This window comes from Cetorhinus maximus, chromosome 19, assembly GCF_964194155.1.
Source record: "Cetorhinus maximus chromosome 19, sCetMax3.hap1.1, whole genome shotgun sequence".
Classification (NCBI taxonomy): domain Eukaryota; kingdom Metazoa; phylum Chordata; class Chondrichthyes; order Lamniformes; family Cetorhinidae; genus Cetorhinus; species Cetorhinus maximus.
The window spans coordinates 60,710,643-60,734,053 of record NC_135897.1 but is presented as its reverse complement, the minus strand read 5'-3'; the positions used below and the strand labels follow the sequence as shown (position 1 = coordinate 60,734,053).

Genomic DNA, 23,411 nt, shown 5'->3' with positions numbered 1-23,411 from the left:
GCTTGTAAGAAAAATTCAGACAACGTGCTAAAGGTGTTTCAAACAGCTGACACAGGCACAATGGATCAAATGGCCTTTTTCCGTGCTTTATCATTCTCATGTTCCATGGTCTTAAATAAGAGGAAATGTGGCGATATGGAAAGAAAGTTGAGTTACAGATAGGAAACAAAGGGTTAGGAATATGTTGCTTGTATCAGAAAAGGGTTGAATGCACTTTTATTTTCAGTATATATAGGAATAGGAAACACAATTTGAAAGTTTCTGATAACACAAGAGTAGAAGAGTTTGCAGATGGTGAGAAGAACTATAACAAACTGCAGGAAGATGTAGAGAAGTTAGTGAAATTGACAGATTGATGCCAGGAAGTGCAAATGATATATTTTTGAAGGTAAATCAAGAAATAGGATTATACTCAATGGAAAGATGTTAAATGGTGTGAATGAGCAAAGGGACAAATATACAAAGGATGAAATTCAGCTTTGATAGGGCAGTAGCTATTGAGTCAGCGGGAACACAGCAAGACCGGCAGGTATAAAGTGGTGGCAGTGCAGAGCGAGAACAGCTGGGGGAACAGAGTGAGACCAGCAGGTGTAAAGAGTGGCAGCAGAATAGAGTGAGACAAGAAGCAGGAACACATCAATAGCAGCAGTGGGAACTCACTGAGAGCAGCAGTGCGAACACAGTGAGATAAGGAGCAGGAACACAGTGAGAGCAGCAGTTGGAACACAGTGAGATAAGGAGCAGGAACACAGTGAGAGCGGCAGCGGGGACACAGTGAGATAAGGAGCAGGAACACTGAGAGCAGCAGTGCGAACACAGTGAGACAAGCAGCGGGGACAGAGTGAGATAAGCAGCGGGGACAGAGTGAGATAAGCAGTGGGGACAGAGTGAGATAAGCAGCGGGGACAGAGTGAGATAAGCAGCGGGGACAGAGTGAGATAAGCAGCGGGGACAGAGTGAGATAAGCAGCGGGGACAGAGTGAGATAAGCAGCGGGGACAGAGTGAGATAAGCAGCGGGGACAGAGTGAGATAAGCAGCGGGGACAGAGTGAGATAAGCAGCGGGGACAGAGTGAGATAAGCAGCGGGGACAGTGAGATAAGCAGCGGGGACAGAGTGAGATAAGCAGCGGGGACAGAGTGAGATAAGCAGCGGGGACACAGTGAGAGTGGCAGCGGGGACCCAGTGAGAGCGGCAGCGGGGACACAGTGAGAGCGGCAGAGGGACACAGTGAGAGCGGCAGAGGGACACAGTGAGAGCGGCAGAGGGACACAGTGAGAGCGGCAGAGGGACACAGTGAGGGCGGCAGAGGGACACAGTGAGGGCGGCAGCGATGACTCAGTGAGAGCGGCAGAGGGACACAGTGAGAGCAGCAGAGGGACACAGTGAGGGCGGCAGCGGGGACACAGTGAGAGCAGCAGCGATGACACTGTGAAAGCGGCAGAGGGACACAGTGAGAGCGGCAGCGGGGACACAGAGCAGCAACGGGGACACAGTGAGGGCGGCAGAGGGGATACAGTGAGAGCGGCAGAGGGACACAGTGAGAGTGGCAGAGGGGACACAGTGAGAGCGGCAGAGGGGACACAGTGAGAGCGGCAGAGGGGACACAGTGAGAGCGGCAGAGGGACACAGTGAGAGTGGCTGCGAGTATACAGTGAGGGAGGCAGAGGGGACACAGTGAGAGCGGCAGAGGGACACAGTGAGAGCGGCAGAGGTACACAGTGAGAGTGGCTGCGAGGATACGGTGAGGGAGGCAGAGGGGACACAGTGAGGGTGGCAGAGGGGACACAGTGAGGGCGGCAGAGGGACACAGTGAGGGCGGCAGAGCGGACACAGTAAGAGCGGCAGCGGGGACACAGTGAGAGTGGCTGCGAGGATACAGTGAGGGCGGCAGAGGGGACACAGTGAGAGCGGCAGCGGGGACACAGTGAGGATGGCAGAGGGGACACAGTGAGAGCGGCAGAGGGGACACAGTGAGAGCGGCAGAGGGACACAGTGAGAGTGACTGCGAGGATACAGTGAGGGAGGCAGAGGGGACACAGTGAGAGCGGCAGAGGGACACAGTGAGAGCGGCAGAGGGACACAGTGAGAGTGGCAGAGGGGACACAGTGAGGACGGCAGAGGGGACACAGTGAGAGCGGCAGCGGGGATACAGAGAGAGCGGCAGCGGGACACAGAGAGAGCGGCACCGGGGGGGAACACAGAGAGAGTGGCAGAGGGGACACAGTGAGAGCGGCAGAGGGGACACAGTGAGGGCGGCAGAGGGGACACAGTGAGGACGGCAGAGGGGACACAGTGAGAGCGGCAGCGGGGATACAGAGAGAGCGGCAGCAGGGATACAGAGAGAGTGGCAGAGGGACACAGTGAGAGTGGCTGTGAGGATACAGTGAGGGAGGCTGAGGGGACACAGTGAGGGCAACAGAGGGGACACAGTGAGGGCGGCAGAGGGGACACAGTGAGGGCGGCAGAGGGACACAGAGAGGGAGGCAGCAGGGACACAGAGAGAGTGGCAGCGAGGATACAGTGAGGGAGGCAGCGGGGACCCAGTGAGAGTGGCAGCGGGGACACAGTGAGAGTGGCTGCGGGGACACAGTGAGAGTGGCAGAGGGACACAGTAAGAGCGGCAGCGGGGATACAGTGAGAGTGGCAGAGGGACACAGTAAGAGCGGCAGCGAGGATACAGTGAGAGTGGCAGCGGGGACACATTGAGGGCGGTAGCGGGGACACAGTGAGAGTGGCTGCGGGGACACAGTGAGAGTGGCAGCGGGGACACAGTGAGAGTGGCAGCGGGACCACAGTTAGGGCGGCAGCGGGGACACAGTGAGGGCAGCAGCAGGGACACAGTGAGAGTGGCAGAGGTACACAGTGAGAGTGGCAGCGGGGACACAGTGAGGGCGGCAGCAGGGACACAGTGAGAGTGGCAGCGGAGGCACAGTGAGAGTGGCAGCGGGGACACAGTGAGAGTGGCAGCGGAGACCCAGTGAGAGTGGCAGCGGAGACCCAGTGAGAGTGGCAGCGGGGACACAGTGAGGGCGGCAGAGGGACACAGTGAAAGTGGCAGCGGGGACACAGTGAGGGCGGCAGCGGAGACCCAGTGAGAGCGGCAGCAGGGACACAGTGAGGGCGGCAGAGGGACACAGTGAAAGTGGCAGCGGGGACACAGTGAGGGCGGCAGCGGAGACCCAGTGAGAGCGGCAGCAGGGACACAGTGAGAGTGGCAGCGGGGACACAGTGAGACTGGCAGCGGGGACACAGTGAGACTGGCAGCGGGGACACAGAGAGGGCGGCAGCGGGGACACAGAGAGGGCGGCAGCAGGGACACAGTGAGGGTGGCAGCGGGGACACAGTGAGAGCGGCAGCGGGGACACAGTGAGAGCGATGGATATAAAAGCTGGGGTGGTTCAGAACAGAGCAAACAGTATAAGAGCAGGGAAGTCTTGTTAGAAATGTACAGGGCATTGGTGAGACTGCACCTGGAGTACTGTGTACAATTTTGGTCACTTGCATTCGCCAGGCTGGTTCCTGAGATGGATGGATTGTGTTATGAGAGATGGTTGAGCAGCTTTGGCCTATACACATTGGAGTTTAGCAGAATGAGAGGTGATCTTTTTGAAACATACATTTCTGAGGGGGCTTGGCAGGGTAAATGCTGAGGGGATGTTTCCCCTGATGGGGAATATAGAACGACAGAGTACAGCTTTAAAATAAGGGGTCTCCCATTTAAGACGGAGACGAGGAGGAATTCCTTCTCTCAGCGCGTCATTGGTTTGGAATTCTCTTCCCCAGAGAGCAGAGGAGGCAAGGTCGTTCGATATATTCAAGCTGAGTTTGACAGATTTTTGATTGACAGGGGTATGGGGACCAGGCAGGAAAGCCGAGTTAAGGCCATGATCAGATTAGGCATAATCTTGTTGAATGGCGAAGCAGATTTAATAGGCCTAATGGTTTACTCCTGCTCCTATTTCTTATGTTCTTATTAAGAGGTGACATTTTGAAAATGAAGTATTGTATTTCAGCCTTTATACAGCTATATTTCTTAAAATTTCTTCTCCTGTTTTAGTTCGAAGTGGACGAGAGAACATATTTTAAAAATGTGCTTAACAGCATAATGTACAATATCAAACTCTCAGTGAAGAAAATACGGGAACAAGTGGACAAGACTGCGTGAGTATTTTTCTCTTTTACTTTCTGCAACAAACCCAACACAATAAAAACCATAATATTGTTATTGTGTTGGTGTTATGCATTACTGGCTTAGAGTGCAGACATACTGCTATATGAATCCTGTCAATCTTAATTTCTGTAGGGACGCACTGAATATAAACCAGATGCTTTACTCAGGTTCCTGAGCTGTATATTTAACAATTGTAAATTGCTGTGTTGTACTCTTTGTTGGTAATTATATTGTCACTGAAATAATTTTCAACAGAACTGTGATAAATTTGTAATTCAAAAATATCTTTGTTTACAGATGGCTACTTCCTCCTCAAACTCTAAATGCTTATTACCTATCCACACAAAACCAAATGGGTAAGTAAATATAGATCAAAATATCATTAGGTTGATTATGAGTAAAGTCTCATTTTCTACTACAACTCATAGCTGTGTTGTACGTGTATTTTTATTGTTTCATAATTCAGGCTGTTTTATTGTTTTTGCCGTTTTTAGATGTATATCCTAGTTATACCTTCTTGAGACTAGACTTTTCATTAACTAAAACCCTTCACTTGCAGCAATTGCTGGAGCATAGTTCCTCCACACAAGATGAAGCAATTGCCTCACACCACATCTAAAAGGACATCATTCCCATTTGAGGTGTTTTGTTGATGTGGATTTGAAAAATTAGGCGCCCCATTCAATATTTTCTTGCACCTTGTTATTTCCCTGAATTCCCACTGCTTAAAGCTTAATTAGCAACTTTTATGTGGAATTTTTATTAAATATCTTATGGAAGTCTAAGTGCACAGGACTATGGGGTCTACCACAGCCAGCCAGTGTTGGCACTTCCTCGAAGAAATTAAGGAGATTAATCAGGCCTTATTTTCCCTAACTAAAGCTGTACTGACTTCTCTTTACTAGGTTGTTGTTATGCAGATCAAGTGCAAATTTACTTCTGTTAATGTGTTAAAATGTAGAAATGAAAAATTACATTTTTTCCTGTATTGCATTTCTGTGAAAGCTTGATCAGCTAAGAATAGAATAATTAGAGTGTTGTGTTTGTTATTTGTAAGGATTTGTTATCTGTTTCTTATTTTTACCTTGACAAGGCTTCCACTACATTTATAACTGGACTCTAGGCAATGCAAACATTTTTTTCAATCACATGGTCCTAACTTGTCATTATTGTCAGAAATATAAAACAGATTGATCAAAGAAAAACAATTAATCTTTACGCTGCAGTGATTTCATGATCCCAGCAGAGAATCTATACTTGGAAAGAGCAAAATACTGCGGATGCTGGAAATCTGAAACAAAATCAAAAATAGCTGGAAAAACTCAGCAGGTCTGACAGCATCTGCGGAGAGGAATACAGTTAACGTTTCAAGTCCATTTCATTCTTCATCAGAACTAAGGAAAAATAGAAATGAGGTGAAATGTGGTCCACTCCTCCATCACCTACACCTCGACCCACTCCCACGGCACCTTCCCATGCAACCGCAGAAGATGCAACACCTGCCTCTTTACTTCCCCTCTCCTCACTGTCCAAGGGCCCAAACACTCCTTTCATGTGAAGCAGCACTTCACTTGCACTTCCCTCAATTTAGTCTACTGCATTCACTGTTCCCAATGCGGTCTCCTCTACATTGGAGAGACCAAACGCAGACTGGGTGCCCGCTTTGTGGAACACCTTCAGTCTGTCCGCAAGCATGACCCAGACCTCCCTGTTGCTTGCCATCTCAACACACCACCCTGCTCTCATGCCCACATGTCCATCCTTGGCCTGCTGCAATGTTCCAGCGAAGCTCAACGCAAACTGGAGGAACAGCACCTCATCTTCCGACTAGACACTTTGCGGGCTTAACATTGAGTTCAACAATTTTAGATCATGAACTCTCTCCTCTATCCCCACCCCCTTTCCAATCCCCTTTTTCCAATAATTTATCATTTTAAAAGATTTTTTTAAATATATTTTTCTTTTCCCATCGATTTCTATTATTTTAAAATTTATTTCCATCAATTATTTTATCTCCACCTTTTAGCCTATTTCGATCCCTTCCCCCCACTAGGGCTATCTGTCACTTGCCCTTCCTGCTTTCTACCCTTAATGTCACCACTGTCAACACCCCTTTGTCCTTTTGTCTATGACATCTTTGGCAATCTCTTCCTTGGCCCTATATCCAGCTCTACCTATCCCACCCCCTTCAACCAGCTTATATTTCACCTCATTTCTATTTTTTCTTAGTTCTGACGAAGAGTCATACGGACTCGAAACATTAATCGTGTTCCTCTCCGCAGATGCTGTCAGACCTGCTGAGTTTTCCAGCTATTTTTGTTTTTATACTCAAAGAACATTGGCCAGAAATAGGGAAACAACTTCATAACCCTAATTTTCTGACTGACACTCACTTCAAGTTCAGCTGCTTGCAGGAAGCACAGTTTGCCCCGAAGTGTATGCATACAAATTTGTAAAATGTGGAAATCAACCTGTGTGCTAGTAATAGATATATAAACTAACATGAACCAGAGTTGTCAGGATGCTAAAATGTTCCTGCAGTTAAAAATGTGTTTGGCATCTTTTGTATTCACCTCCTCAGTATTTCCAGCTGGGATTCTGCAGCCTCCACTTTATGATCCTGAATTTCCTCAGTAAGTATTTAAAATCAATAACATGTCCTAGCTCAATATACATTAATCTTCTTGACTACATAAACCTCTCTTTAAATTGCTTCATGCCAAATTCTCTGTTGACAGGTCCCTGAACTATGGCGGTATCGGAACTATTATAGGACATGAGTTGACACATGGTTATGATGACTGGGGTATGTTTTAGCCTCAGACAACATCTTATACTTTCTGCTGTTATGTGCCTTAAAACTGGATCAAGTATTTCTATTTCCATTCTAATATGCAGGGCAGCAATTATAACCAGTGCCCTGGTATTAATTCCTTCACTGCAATCTGTCATATTCTGGTGGATGAACAAGGTATGTGGGAATGTGTTTGTGGCCGCAGCTGAAATCCTGGAGACTTAAAATGAGATTTTTTTTTTAAATTATGGACACAGAAAATATTAATGGTGAATAAAAATTATAAGTAGCATTGTCTCAAAAAGTGCAGAGCTACTTTGTATTAGTTTTCACAGTTAAGGATGAGGGTAAAGTACCAGAGAAACAATAAAACTAAAAATAAATTGAGAGGAGGAAGTAACTGGATTCAATATAAGTAAAAAACAAAAGTGATGAAGAAAGTAATCAGATTAAAGATAGATAAATCTCCAGGGGCAGGATTTTTCAGTTGGCATGTGGAGGCGGGCCCAACATGCCGACATGTAAAATGATGCACGATGACGTTGGGCATGCGTCCCGACGTCATTGCGCTGTGTAGCGATGTTTCATTCGGCGAGCGCATGCCGGAGTCAGCTGCGCATCCGCCGATATGTAAACGGCCTATTAAGGCCATTAAGGATCTAATTAAGGTTACTGTAAACGCTTCCCATCCAACCTTAAGGTTGGCGGGCAGGTGAAAAGGCCAAGCGGCCTTCAGGTTTTTAGGAAACCTCATCCACGAGCCGGATGAGGTTTCCTAAAGCTTTTATTAAATAAATTAAAAATTGTTCATAAATATAAAAACATGTCCCATGAGGGGACACAGTCACATGAGGGGACATGTTTAACTAAATTTATAAACCTTTTATTTATTAATTTCAGAAACCCTTCAAGCTCCCTGACGCAGCTCCGTGCCTCAGCGAGATTGAAGCGCTCTTTTGCGCGCATGCATGAAAGAGCGCTGGCCCCGATTTTCCCTCCTCCCTCCACCCGCACAGGTAGCATTGAGTGCTACCGCTTGCGTTTTACACTGGGCAGGCCTTAATTGGCCCGCCTGCATAAAATGGTGGTGTGGAGCCGATCGCGGGCGGCGATTGGCCCCGTGGCTGTCCCTGCCCGCTCCCACTAAGCCCGCCTGCCAACTGAAAAATTGTGCCCCAGGATCTGATGGCGTCTATCCCAGAATATTAGAAATAGTAGATGAGGAAATTGGTGATGTATTAGTCTTGATTTTCTAAAACTCTCTCAATTCAGGAATTGTCCCCTTGGATTGGAAAACTGCCAATGTTGCTCCATTTTTAAAAATTCATTCACGGAAAACTACCCTTGCAGGTTATCTTAGACAAATATTTAAAGTTAGATGGATAAATGAGAAAGGTTACTATTTACTTGTGACTCTTCCTTCATCTTAACCTTTGATCTTTCCTTTCATGTTCCTTAATATTTTAATCATCTCTTCCTCATTGTTGTCTTTTCTTTCATTCCTTGTATTTTTTTATGAACTGTCTGGAACCTGCAGAGCCAATATGTCTCTGGGCAGGGTGGAACTTCCATCCATTGGCCCCAACCAAACTGGAGACTTTGGGGGTTGGACACTTGTACAAAGTGGACGAGTACCTATGTTACTTCTAGTGCATCTGGGATGCTTAACTCAGGAGGATAGAGTAGGGAGCTGGCCAGTTTTGATTGAAGTGGGGGATCCCTGCTCTCCAACAATTTTGTATCTTTCAACGATTTTAGCAATGCCACACTCCAGGGATCCACAGATGTCCTTTATGTTCATCTTTGCTAAGATTTGTAAGTACAGAAACAATGCACCTGTCACAAAATGGCTCAGAAAATTGATTGCCATAAAGGGGGGAGGAGTTTCAGCATAATCAGGTCTTGTCCTATACTTTCAGCCTCAGTAGCCCTCCCCCACTTTGAATAGTATGTTTGAACACCAGAAATGGCAATGGTATTCTACCCTTTCTTTGCTTTCTCTTTGTTTCCTTCCTTCAATGGGCGTTTCTCTTTTTACTACATCTGTCTCATCTCTGCTCGGTCTTCTGTCATCCATTCTTAACCTTATGAAACTGCTAGTCTTGGCCTTTACCATGTGGTTATGTGTGTTCAGATAGATCAATCCTTTTCCAACCACAAGCACAAAGCTTTCGGTGGGCTAGGATAAGAAGTCAAACTGTTTATGTTCACATCATAACATAAATTTGGTTTAAAATATTAATTTGCCATTTCAACTTAATTAGACAGAATAAAGTTATCTTAAAAAGCAACTCCAAAAACTGTCTTTTGATTACTTATGCAACTAGTTGGTCAGAAGGCCTACTTCTACTCAATATAATCATTTTTCATGCTCTTTGTATCCACCGGAGGTCCCCAGCACCACAGATGCCAGTCTTCAGCCAATTCGATTCACTTCACATGGTATCAAGAAGCGGCTGAAGGCACTGGATACAGCAATGGCTATGGGCCCTGACAACATTCAGCAATAGTACTGAAGACTTGTGCTCCAGAACTTGCCACACCCCCAGCCAAGCTTTTCCAGTAGAGCTACAACACTGGCATCTACGGGCTAAGTGGAAAATTGCCCAGGTATGTCCTGTACACAGAAAGCAGGACAAATCCAACCCGGCCAATTACCGCCCCATCAGTATACTCTGGATCATCAGTAAAGAAACGTAAGGGGTTATCAACAGTGCTATCAAGTGGCACTTGCTTAGCAATAACCTGCTCACTGATGCCCAGTTTGTGTTCCACCAGGGCCACTCAACTTGTGACCTCATTACAGCCCTGGTTCAAGCATGGACAAAAGAGCTAAACTCCCGAGGTGAGGTGACAGTGACTGCCTTTGACATCAAGGCCACATTTGACTGGGTGTGGCATCAACTGGTCCTAGCAAAACTGAAGTAAATGGGAATCAGGGGGAAAAATCTCCACTGGTTGTAGTCATACCTAGCACAAAGGAAGATGGTTGTGATTGTTGGAGGTCAGTCATCTCAGCTCCAGGACATCACTGCAGGAGTTCCTCAGGGTAGTGTTCTCGGCCCAACCATCTTCAGCTGCTTCATCAATGACCTTCCTTCCATCATAAGGTCAGAAGTGAGGACGTTCGCTGATGATTGCACAATGTTCAGCACCATTCACGACTCCTCAGATACTGAAGCTGTCCATGTCCAAATGCAGCATGAGCTGGACAATATCCAGGCTTGGGCTGCCAAGTGGCAAGTTATATTTGTGCCACACAAGTGCCAGGCATTGACCATCACCAATAAAAGAGAATCTAACCATCGTTCAATGGCATTACCATCACCAAATCCCCCACTACCAACATCCTCGGGGTGACAATTGACCAGAAACTGAACTGGACTAGCCATACAAATACTGTCGCTGCAACAGCAGGTCAGAGGCTAGGAATCCTGCGATTAGTATCTCACCTCCTGATTCCCCAAAGCCTGTCCACCATCTACAAGGCACAAGTCAGGATTGTGATGGAATATTTCCCATTTGCCTGGATGAGTGCAGCTCCCACAACACTCAAGAAGCTTGACACCGTCTAGGACAAAGCAATCCACTTGATTGGCACTACATCCACAGACATTCACTCCCTCCACCAGCAACGCATAGTAGCAGCAGTGTGTACCATTTACAAGATGCACTGCAGGAATTCACCAAGGGTAGGATTTTCCTGCCAGCGAGCGAGGGGTGGGGCCTGCTCACCAATGCGTAAAATGACGCATGGTGATGTCAGGCGGAACTCCCGACGTCACCACGCCCCATTTAAATTTTTCGGTAAGTGGGGACGCAGCAAAATCAGCTGCACGCCCGCCGACGTGTCAATGGCCAATTGAGGCCATTGACAGAATAATTAAACTAATTAAAGGACCTGCCCGTCCAACCTTAAGGTTGGTGGGCAGGCCAGGAGCCCTGGCGGGAATTAGAAAAAGCATGAAACCTCATCCATGGGCGGGATGAGGTTTTATGTAGGTTTTTAAACATTTTAATAAAGTTTTGTAAAAATTATGGACATGTCCCAACTGATGTGATACTGTTACATGAGGGGACATGTCAGGGAAATTTTATTTTTCTACTTTTAGCCTTTTTACATTTAGAGCCGATCTTCCTGAGGCAGCACTTAGCCTCAGAGAGATGAGTGCGCTCCTTCGTGCGCATGCGCGAAAGAACGCACCCTTGATTTTGGGATTCCCCACCCCGCCCGCACAGGGAGCGCATAGCGCTCCTATGCGGACGTCATGCTGGGCGGGCCTTAATTGGCCCGCCCATGTAAAATGGCGCCACGCCCCCTATTGGGGGCACCAATTGGAAGCGCGCCTGTGCACGCCCGCCCTTCAACTTCGCCCCCGACGGGGAGAAAATCCTGCCCCAAGACTCCTTCAACAGCACCTTCCAAACCCATGACCACTACCACCTTGAAGGACAAGGGCAGCATTTAGATGGTAAAACCACCATCCTGACTTGGAAATATATCGCCGTTTCTTCACTGTCGCTGGGTCAAAATCCTGGAACTGCCTCCCTAATAGCACTGTGGGTGTACAACACCACATGGGGTGCAGCGGATCAAGAAGGCAGCTCACCATCACCTTCTCAAGGGCAGTTAGGGATGGGCAATAAATGCTGGCCTAACCAGTGAAGCCCACATCCCATGAATGAATTTTAAAAAAGTAATAAATGAAGCTTGAAGAAATGCTTCACTGATTCCAGAGAATGAAATGCATATTACTTAATAGGTGGTACTTATTTCGCTGAGTTGTCTAACTGTGAAAAACATGAATTTTGGCAGTTGGTTACATAGAGATGCCATATTAGATCAGAGCTTCATATCCTAATTTCATTCTGTAGTGAATTGTCAAATGCAAATACAAAATAACCCAGTTGCAATATAACTGATTCCCAAATTACTATGGAGCTGAGTCCCTTACTTGCAGTTTCAGGAGTGTTGGTTTTGTTAGTTTATGAATAAGTTATCAAGTAGTGAATTTCATGGGAACAGAACATTCTACTTTGAGTGAAGTTGGAAGAGTAGGAGTAGAAAATCTTTTTTGTCAGAGTACAAAAATGCTTTTAAATGTAAATTTGCATGTCACATAATGTGAAAATGCCATCATTTAAAGATGTGGCACAATACTTGTTTTGTTTCAGGGAGTCATTATGACAAATATGGAAATCTGAAAAAATGGTGGACAGAAGAATCCTATGATAAATTTATTAGGAGAGCACAATGCATTGTCAATCTATATGAAAACTTCACTGCTTACAACCAAAGGGTAAGTTCTCCATTGCCCCTTTCTTCTGAATACTCATGAGTTCTGAATTCTCATTTATTTATTAAGTCAGAAACATTAATTTAGATGGTTCCTAGAAACACAAAAGCTTATTTAAAATGTGTGTCAGGATGCTGTAAAGAAAAAAAAAAGCAGGAAAATGAAATATTTTGGAGATTGCATTTGATTCATTTTGCAAAACCATTGAAACTCATTGAACAGAATATTGGAGCAGGGTCTTAAGATCTAAATACGGTAGACAATCAAGGTTAAGTACATTCATATTTGATATTTTAGGGCTGAATTTTCCTACATTATGGCATCCAAAATCAGGCAAATAGTGTTGTGAAAAGGGGTGAAATTAGATGCTAAGGCCAAAAGCCCAGGTTGCTGCTTGATCTCAATTTCCTTTCTTCACCCTGTGTTGATTGCTGCTGATTGATCCTTCCTCACCGGCCACATGCTAAGGCAGGGTGGACAAGGCCTGAGTACATGGCCCATATACGTCAGATGTGCTTCCAATCCCATTCTCCCTTGAGGCCTCCAGGTAAATTGTGGTAGTAGATCTGAAATAACTGTGAGAGTAGAGTGAAACAGCCAATTAGAGGCGTTCTTGTCCTCCAATAAGTTGCCTGGTGTTGGTCTTGGTCTCAGCTGAGGATCTAAACTTACTGAGCTCCTCCATTCTTTAGCTCCTGGCGCACTTTAATGTCACTCACGTCTCTACAGATAGTGCAGCATAATTGCACTGAAGTGCTGTAATTTGTCTTTGCGAATGGGAATCCCCTTTGAAACCTGCCATGACAAGATAAAGATTCTCCTACCAGGAAACAGGGCTATGGTCATAGTGGGGTCAAAGCAACAGACAGAAGTCCTGGTCTGAACCTGTCGGTGTGGGACCTCAAAAATCCAACCCTTAATCTTTTGTTCTTAGGATATTTAAAACTGATTATTTTGATTTCATCAGTACTAATGGTCTCTGTAACGAATAAAATATAATTCTACACGCCCATTTCCCATTAGTTATTAAGCATCGGATAGATATACCGGGATGGCCAAACTAACCTTTCTTTTCATGAAGACCAGAAACTGAATGAATATATGTTAACTAGGGCTTCAGTTTATCATTCATTTCCATTAATGATCGATTGGACAAGAGTCTAAATTGTTTTGGGGAATCAAAATTGCATGTGTTATGCACCTTACAATCTGAATTGATACAAATTTATGATGCATCTCTTCTGGTTCCTGATAACAAATCACATCCTTCAAATTAAGAATACTTGAAAGTATATTTGTATAACACTGAGAAATCAGTAATACATCTTCATAACTCTTAAGAGTGATCTAAGTAAGGGTTTGAAATTGCTGAAAAGACCAAAAAGAAATATGCATATTTACAGTGTATATCATACAAATTTCATTCAAATTTCATTCATTCACAACAATAAGGCTATGGTGAAGGGATCACTCATACCTGTAACCCAAAAAGTCAACGTAGCCTCAAGAAATCAAGAAGAGGTTCTAAGGATGTGTTGCTTTTAGAATGGCAGTAATGATTGCTCCATAGATGACCACCTGAACACAAGACTTTCAGGACATAATTATGAAAATTCAACCTGGTCTTATGCGGGCCATTAACTCAACAACATCCATGCCCAGCACTTCCAAGCTGCATAGTGTGAGCATAGATATCAATGCATTGCTCTCCAAAGCAAAAATACTACAGGAATGCATCTGTCCTGGGTACATTGAGCATGCAAGTGACATTATATTGGAAGGAATGCTCCAAGGACACCAGCTTTACTGAGACAAGTGACACCTTGGTCCTTGAGGGCTCCATCAGTGCAGTCCCAGCCACAAAGCTCACAACCTACTGACACTGAGGTTAACATAGGTGTAAGATCATGCATGAAAATAACCTTAGACTCACAGGTTGGTTTTAGGGATTTTCTTTCACAGTTGGGCCTAACACAGCCATTCCCCAGGATCACAGCCTCCACTGAACTTTATGGTCATCCTGGTATTGTAATTGCCCCATGTACACTCCTCGTAGTGTGTGTGTGCGCGCGTGCAATTGATAGGCTATGTAGAAGGGTGGGGGTGGGGTGGGGTGGAAATCAATGTACAAGGTCAGATTCTCAAGAAGCAGCTTTTTATAAAGCAATAGTTTTACCCAGTTTTTCAATTTCCTATTCAAGCAACTATAACCAAGTTTCTTCACTTTTTAAAAATAATTATACAAAAAATAACACAAAGAGTAGAAAGGGAATGGTGTACAATATATGCATGAGCACCAAGACTGGGCTAAATCCCTACTCCCACCCCAGACTTGGACAACTGAGACTTGAACAAGGCAAATGGTGAAAGTAAGCACGTAATCTTGAGGTCATCCAAAGCTCTGCTGCCCAACTGAGAATATGCTGATATTTGAGGAACTGTTTCCCTGGGATTTACATATCCACATTAGGCTGCTCGGCAATAAATTTCTTGACAGGAAACTCAGACTGCTAATTACAAATACCAATGCATGATGAAATTTTACAAAGTAAAACTGGTTCCACTTATAAACTTTAAATTTTCTGCTGTCAAATATCATGATAGAGGAAATATTCAGGCACAACAATAAACTCAAGTCAATCTGAAAAATGCTAACCCCCCCCCAAAAAATACAATAAGCTTGTGATTTTCAGAAAATATGTGATACTTAGTGGGAAATCCATCAGATTTTTAAGGGAGTAATTGTACATAGGAATATATCTACAATATTCTTTGCTATTATTGGTCTCCCTCTACAGGTCAATGGCCAACTTACACTTGGAGAAAACATTGCTGATTTGGGAGGACTTAAACTTGCATACTATGTGAGTGAACTTGTGGTATTTCTCGATACAAATGGATTTTCTGAAGTATGCAATAACTATAGTCAACAGCCATCTTACCTATATTCCAGGCTTATCAGAAATGGATTCGAGATCATGGTCCTGAACGTCCCCTTCCAGGCCTAAAATATACCCACAATCAACTTCTCTTCATTGCATTTGCTCAGGTGAAAAGACAAGGTTATTTCACCCAATGATCTGAACAGGTTTATTTGATTTTTGATTAAGGGTCTTTCATACGCTCCCATTCCTGTTTTTCTGAATGTACAAGAGACACATATCCAATACAGAGCATTGTCCAGAAAGTGTTTATTTCTCAATGAATGAATGTAATTTTATGTCTGAATTGCTTTTTGTATTATTGGTCAATGATATAAAGGTGTAATTGTTATTTTAGGAAGTTTAGGATAGGCACCACCAGAAAACTCAGAAGTTTACATGGAATATGAATTGATCTGGTACCTTCACTAGGCACTTTAGGAAAGCTGTAACCTACTATATTTAAAGACTACGCATGCTCATTCTTCACACAGTGGGTACAAGAGTATAGTGGTAATGTTACTGAAATATAATCCAAAGACCTGGACTAATGCTCCACAGACATGAGTTCAAATCCCACCATGGCAACTGGGGAATTTAAATTCAATTAATTAATATACCTGGAATTAAAAAGCTAATCTCAGTAATGAAGATCATGAAACTACTGGGCTGTTTTCCTTGGAGAAGAGGAGATTTGATGGAGGTCTTCAAAAGCATGAGGGGCCTTGACAGATAGGGAGAAAGATCAAGGACCAGAAGACATCAATTTAAGGTGATTGACAAAAGAAGCAACATTATTATGAGGAAAAGCTTTTTTACACAGACAGTGATTAGGATCTGAACACACTGCCTGAGAGTGTGGTTGAGGCAGATTCAATTGAAGTTTCCAAAAAAGAGTTGGTTAATTATCTGAAGGGAGACAATTGCAGGGCCACGAGGAAAAGGCATGGGAACAGGACTAGGTGAGTAGCTTTTGGCAAGAGCTAAACACAGACACAACAAGCTGAATGGCCTCCTGTGCTGTAACCATCCTATGATTCTTCTAGGTCAAACATAGCAAGGAAACCTCCTGCTGATTACCACCTACCCCCTCCCTCAGGTAATGAATCAGTGCTCCTCCTTGTTCAACACCACTTGGAGGAAGACTGAGGGTATCAAAGGCACAGAATGTACTCTGGATGGGGGGGCTTCAATGTTCGTCCCAAGGGTGGCTCTGTAGCACCAGTACTGACCGAATCCTGAAGAACATAAATTTTTTAATTTATACTTTCACGGGATGTGAGCATTGCTGAGTAGGCCAGCATTTATTGCCCTTCCCTAATTGCCCTTGCTTATCTCCCAGACTGTGCCTGAGGAAGATGGTGAGAGAATCATCAAGAGGGAAAAACTTACTTGACCTCGTCCTCACCAATCCACCTGCCGTTGGTGCATCTACCCATGACAGTATTGGCAGGAGTTACCAACACACAGTCTTTGTGGAGACGAAGTGCCATCTTCACACTGAGGAAACTCTCCACCATGTGTGGCACTACCACAGTGCTAAATTGAAGGGCGCAGCAGCAGAATTGTATTCCACAGAGCCCAGCATATTCCTTACTGTACCATTATCATTAAGTCAGTGAACCAACCTTGGTTCAGTAAGGAATGTAGGAGAGCATACCAGGAGCAGCATCAGGCATACCCAAAAATGAGATGTTAACCTGGTGAAGCTCCAACTCAGAAGCACATACTTGCTAAATATCAGAAGCAGCATGCAATAGACAGAGCTCAGCAATCCCACAACCAACAGATCAGATCAAAGTTGCACACCTAGTTGCGAATGATGCAGGACAATTAAACACCTAGCTGGAAGTGAAAGCTCCATAAACATCCCCATCCTTGATGATGGGGGAGCCCAGCACATCAGTGCAAAAGACAAAGCTGAAGCATTTGCAGCCGTATTTAGCCAGAAGTGCTGAGTGGATGATCCATCTCGGCCTGCTCCTGAGGCTCCCACTATCATAGATGTGAATATTCAGACTATTCAGTTCACTCCACATGATAGCAAGAAACATCTGAAGATAATGAATAGTGTAAAGGCTATGGACCCGGAAAACATCTCAGGTGTAGTACTGATGTTGTGTGCTCCAGAACAAAACATGTCCCTAGCCAAGCTGTGCCAGTAAGATACAACAGTGGCATCTACCCAACAATGTGGAAAATTGTCCAGGAGGAACCTGTCCCCAAGAAAAAGCAGGACAAATTCAATCTGGCCGATTACCACCCCATCAATCTACTCTCAATCGTCAGCAAAGAGGTTGTTATCAACAATGCTATCAAGAAGCATTCATACAGCACTAACCTGCTCACCAATGCTCAATTTGGCTTCTGCCAGGGCCATTCAAGTCCAGACCTCATTCCAGCCTTGGGGCAAACAAGGTCAAAGGAGCTGAATTCCAGAGATGAGGTGAGGGTGCCTTGACATCAAGGCACTATTTTACCTAGTGTGGCATCAGGGAGCCCTAACAAAATTGAAGTCAATGGGAATCAAGAGGAAATCTCTTTACTGGTTGGAGTTATACCTAGCACAAAGAAAGCACACCTGGTTCTAGTTGTTGGAGGCCAACCATCTCAGTTGCAGAACATTGCTGCAGAAGTTCCTCAGGGTAGTGTCCTAGGCCCAACCATCTTCAGCTGCTTCATCAGTGACCTACTGCTACATAAGGTCAGAGCTGGGGATGTTTGCTAATTGTTGTACAGTGCTCAGTACTATTTTTCAACTTCTCAGATACTGAAACAGTCTATGTTCGCATTCAGCAAGACCGGGACAACTTTCAGGCTTCGGCTGATCTGTGGCAAGTAACACTTGCACCACATAAGAAAGAAACTGACCATCGCCCCTTGACATTCACTGGCATTACCATCGCTGCATCCTCCATTATCAACATCCTGGGGGTAACCATTGACCAGAAACTGAACAGGACCAGCCATATAAATACTGTGGCTACAAGAACAGGTCAGAGGCTGGGAATTCTGTGGTGAGTAACTTGCCTCCTGACTTCCCGAATTCTCTCCACTAGCTATAAGGCACAAGTTAGGAGTGTGATGGAATACTTTCCACTTATCTGGATGAGTGCAGATCCAAAAGCACTCCAGATACTCGACACCATCCAGAACAAATCAGCCCACTGGATTGGCACCCCATTCATCACCTTCAACGTTCACTCCCTCCATAGTGGCAGCAGTGTGTAGTATCTACAAGATGCACTGCAGCAACTTGTCAAGTTTTCTTTGACAGCACCTTCCAAACCCACAATCTCTATGACCTAGAAGGTCAAGGGCAGCAGATGCATCAGAACACCATCACCTGCAAGTGCTTTCCCAAATTATACATTATTCTGACTTCAGGCTAGGAGCTTTTCTGCTGCACTGCTCTCACTCAAACCTGGTCACCTGGTCAGGAGTCAATTAAAATGCTGCCAGGCAGCTCCCCATTAGACCGGACTCCTCCTTGGCAGCATCCTGTCTTTCCAGGACAGCGACATTTTATATATCCTTCAAACTGTTCCAGTAGACATGTCTTTCAAACTTCAGCCATTGTAATTTTAATCCACAGTCCAACAGAAATAAAAAGATATGTTCTTTACATGCCTCCACCCATAAAAGAGAGGAAACGCCATTTCAACAATGTGTTTCATTACAAGGTATGAGACACGGACAACAAAACATGAGAGTTACTTCCATTCAGCTTTCCTCCCCCTTATACAATCTTATACAATCTTCAGCATTTCTTACCCCTTTAACTTATTTCAGTATTTTACACCTGGGACAATGCATCCGCGATCAAATTATCATTGCTGGCAATGAGAACAATCTTTGCATTGAAATAATAGACTCCATCTAAATAGCCTCTCATTTCGAGTTTTAAACTTTTCAATGAACTCCAATGGATCATGGTCAGTGTAGATTAATGTTTCTTTGTTATTGTGTCGGACATAAATTTCAAAGTGTTGAGTAGCCAACAACAATGTTAAAGTTTATTTTTCCACTGTAGAGTCCTTCCTCTGATATAGATTTTGTTCCTTGGAAAAGTACCTCACCGGCTTCTGTATCCCTAATTTATCATCTTGTAATAGACTGTACCTACCTCCAAGTCACTTGCATCAATTGCCACTTTAAAAGGTTTGGTAAAGTCAGGGATGGCCAACACTGGTTCATTTATTAAGATTGCCTTCAGCCTTTCAAAGGCTGTTTAGCATTCTGCTGACCATACCACGTAACAAATTGGTGAGAGGTATAGCTATTGTGCTGAAGTTTGGCACAAACTTCCAATAAAACCCACACATTCTCAAAAATCTCATGATTTCTCATTTAGTTTTAGGAATGGGAATTCTATTAGAGCATTCACTTTTGCTGTTCTTGGCAACACTTGCCCTTGTCCTACGATGTGAACTAGGTAAGTTACCCTCGCTTTTGCAAACTCGCTTTTGACCAGATTTATGACTAAGCCAGCCAACTGTGATTGATTAAACAGGTCCTCTAATTGCTTTACATGTTCTTTCCATATGTTACTATATATTACAACATGGCCTAAATAAACCACACAGTTGCACTTCAGCTATGACTTGATTCATAAGTCTCTGGAAAGCAGCTGGAGTGTTTTTAAACCCAAATGGCATGACTTGACATTGACACAATCCACTTGGTGTAACAAAGGTGAATATTTCTTTAACCCTTGATGTCAATGGCACTTGCCAATACCCCTTCAATAGATCAATTTTAGAAAGAAATGCGACAGTGACTACCCTATCGATGCAATCTTCTAACCGAGGAATTGGGTACGAATCTGTCCTCGTTGCTGCTTTCACTTTCCTGTAGTCTATACAAAATCTATTTGATCCATCCAGCTTAGGAACCAACACTACCGGTGAACTCCAGCTGCTTTGGCTAGGCTCAATCAATTGATTTTCCAGCATATATTGGATCTCTGTTTCTACCTAAGCTTGTTTCTCTGGGCTCGCCAATAAGGATGTTGGGCAGAATTTTCCCATCGGCGATTTGGGGGCGGGGCCCGCTCGCCGATGGGAAAATGACGCGGGATGACATCAGGAGGAACCCCCGATGTCATCCCAGTCCATTTAAATATTGAGGAAGGCGGGCGAACAGCGAAATCAGGCCATTGACAGGATAATTAAGCTTGTTAAATGCCCTGCCCGTCCAACCTTAAGGTTGGCGGGCAGGCCAGGAGCCCCAGCGGGATGAGGTTTCATGTCCGTTTTTAAAAACTTCAATAAAGTTTATGTGCTTCTTATGAATGTGTCCCCCTCGTGTGACATTGTCACATGAGGGGGACATGTTAATAATTTTAATATTTTTCTATTTTTAAAGATTTTTATACTGTCAGTAATCTCCCTGAGACAGCACTTAGTCTCAGGGAGATGTGCGCTCTTTCGCGCGCATGCGCAAAAGGGCGCACTTTGACAGATGGGGAATCCTTCCACCCCCCCGCACAGTAAGTGCATAGCGCTTCCTGTCGGGCAGGCCATTGGGCAGGCCTTAATTGGCCTGCCCACTCAAAATGGCAGTGGGCCCCATTTCGGTGGCGGAGCTCGGCTGCCCGCCCACCGCTGAGCCGGTGGGGCCTGTCTGCCCATCAAGGTAAAAATTCTGGCCGTTGTTTTATTGACACTGAGTCTCCTACATTATGCTTAGCTAACGTAGTACATCCAGGTGTATCCCTACAAATTCCCTTATACTTCCTAAGTAACCTTATTAGATTTTCCAGTGGCCCTTCCTCTAAATATGAAAACACAATGTCTAACTGTCTGAGTATTTTCATATTGGCTAGTCGACTTGTCGAAGGTTCGTTTTGTGCGCTGTCTACTTCTTCTTCTACTTTACTCTTACTGTCTCTGTCATCCTCCGTTACTCCTACCACTGGCATGTATGACACATTTACAAAGCTGCACTACGTCCTTATGAAGTCTTGGCCAGTTTATCGATGCTTCAGTTTCAGTGTGAGCTGACTGTACTAACTTGTTTAACTCTAGATCTGCTTTCTGAGCCTCAATTAATGAAGACATGCCAAACACTTCCTTTGAATTATCCTCATCCTTAAAGAAAGTTTTGGCTACTCTAACATCTGCTCGTGGTATTACTTTGACCTCTGGTGATGGACTTTGTTTAGCCATTGCTCTGGTCACCACACATGATGGAAAAATACCAGGAACCTGTTCTTGTAACTGTTCCGTCTCTTTAGCCTCTATCGGATTTTCCGTAATTATGGGCGAACCTATAACCTTCACTCCTGCCAAATCATTCCCCAGGAGTAAATCAACTCCATCCACGGGTAATTTCTTAACAACTCCTATAACCACCGATCCAGACAACAAATCACACTCCAATTGCACATTGTACTATGGAACCGGGATATAATCCACTTATCCCGTTTACCAATACTTTAGTGTTCATTGAACTCTCTGGAGGGAAAACTAGGTCCTCCTCCAGCAAAAAAAGTTTGAGTAGCTCCTGTGTCCCTTAATATAGTTATGGGTTTAGCTGCATCATTTGATGAAAAAGGGGTTATCTTTCCTTTAGACAAAAACCCTTTATATTTCTCATCTACCTTATTCACTTCACCTGCATTCACAGCAGTGTTTACCTCCAGTCCCTTACTTGTAGTTAAAGCCACAATTTGATCTGTGGCATTTGCTTTTTGAGTTCCCTTTTCGGACTCATTCTTACAAACTCCAATAAGTCCCATGGGCTCTCCTCGCAAGTTCCAGCATTCTGAATGAATGTGTCCCACTTCATTACAATGGAAACACTTAGGCCTTTGAGTTTCACCTCCACCCTCAGTAACTTCCTTCCTGATCTGAAAAGGGGATCTCAAGATATTCCCAGCTATCCATTCTTTACCCTGGCTACTTGCCTTCCTTTCACTTTCCCACTGATGGAAAAAAAGGTTTAGTTTTATGGGTCAGCTCATAATCGTCAACCATTACTGCTGCCTGTCTAGAAGTTGTAACCCTTTGGTCTTCAACATGGGTTCTTATTACAGGAGGTAGGGAGTTTTTAAATTCTTCCAAGAGAATGGTCTCCCTGAGAACTTCATAGGTAGTTTCAACTCTCAATGCTCATATCCACCTGTCAAAATTACTTTGCTTAACCCTTTCAAATTCAATGTAAGTTTGCCCAGACTGTTTCCTTAAATTTCAAAACTTTTGTCTGTATGCTTCAGGGACTAACTCATATGTACTCAAAATGGCCTTTTTCATCACATCATAATCCCTAGAAACCTCCTCTGACAGTGAAGCATAAATTTCCTGCACTCTACCTGTCAAATTGCTCAGCACAGGCAATGTCCTGTTTTCCTTTGGCCAGTTCAGCTGTTTAGCTATCTTCTCAAATGAAATAAAGAATGCTTCAACATTTCCTCAAACTTTGGAACAGCTTGTACAAATTTAAACATCTCCCCACTGGGTTCTGATCTGGAAATAAGTCCTGCCTCCACCTATTGGTGTCTCTTTTTTAACTGTCAGCATTCTAAGCTGGAATTCTCCGTCTCTCTCTTTTTCTCTTTCCTCCTTTTCTATCCTCACCATTTTTAATTCCCTTTCTTGTTTTCTTTCTCTCTCCTGCGTTTCTGCCTGTTCCCTTTGAAATGCCCTTTCTCTTTCGTTTTCTGCTGCCTCTAATTCCAATTTTTTTATTTCCAACTGAATTTGAGCCCTTTCCAATGAATCACCCCTTGGAGAACTCAATCTCTCAGGTAATCCTTCCAGTTTTAAATACAGTGCTATCTCTTCAATTATCTCTGCTTTACTAGCTTTGGCAGGCAATCGTACTCTTAATTTACTTGCCAATTTGATTAACCTGGCTTTTGGGATCCCTTGTAAAATTATCAGGAACATCTCTTCCACTTGCAGGAAAACTTTAGCAGTTTCCAGTGCCATCTCATTTTTTGATAGTACAATCCTGGTGTTTCCTTTTAACTTTTATTACTTACTAAATCTACACCCAAATCGTCATTGTCTTTTGTTCCAAAATATCTCAGACAAGCCTCCAAAATTTGTCATGACTCATTGGGGATAGTGTGCTGCAATATCAAGCCCCACTGTTCCCTGAGCAGCAACAAATGTGAAAAGTTTGATCAAACCATCTAATTGTTTAGTTTAACAGAATACAAGCACCAGGTTTGTAAACTTAATAAGTAAATAATTGTTTATTGAACAAATTGTCTTTAAC

General features: G+C 44.1%; 1 protein-coding gene across 1 annotated transcript in view; it reads left to right on the top strand.

Annotated features, from left to right (window-relative positions):
- Window positions 1-23,411, top strand: part of ecel1 (endothelin converting enzyme-like 1) — a 102,963-nt gene that overhangs the window by 60,314 nt on the left and 19,238 nt on the right. The window contains exons 9-15 of the mRNA XM_078564561.1: window positions 4,060-4,163; window positions 4,471-4,529; window positions 6,755-6,806; window positions 6,912-6,979; window positions 12,143-12,267; window positions 15,063-15,128; window positions 15,218-15,313. Coding sequence (XP_078420687.1) covers window positions 4,060-4,163; window positions 4,471-4,529; window positions 6,755-6,806; window positions 6,912-6,979; window positions 12,143-12,267; window positions 15,063-15,128; window positions 15,218-15,313 — 570 coding nt within the window. The remainder of the gene's footprint in view (window positions 1-4,059; window positions 4,164-4,470; window positions 4,530-6,754; window positions 6,807-6,911; window positions 6,980-12,142; window positions 12,268-15,062; window positions 15,129-15,217; window positions 15,314-23,411) is intronic.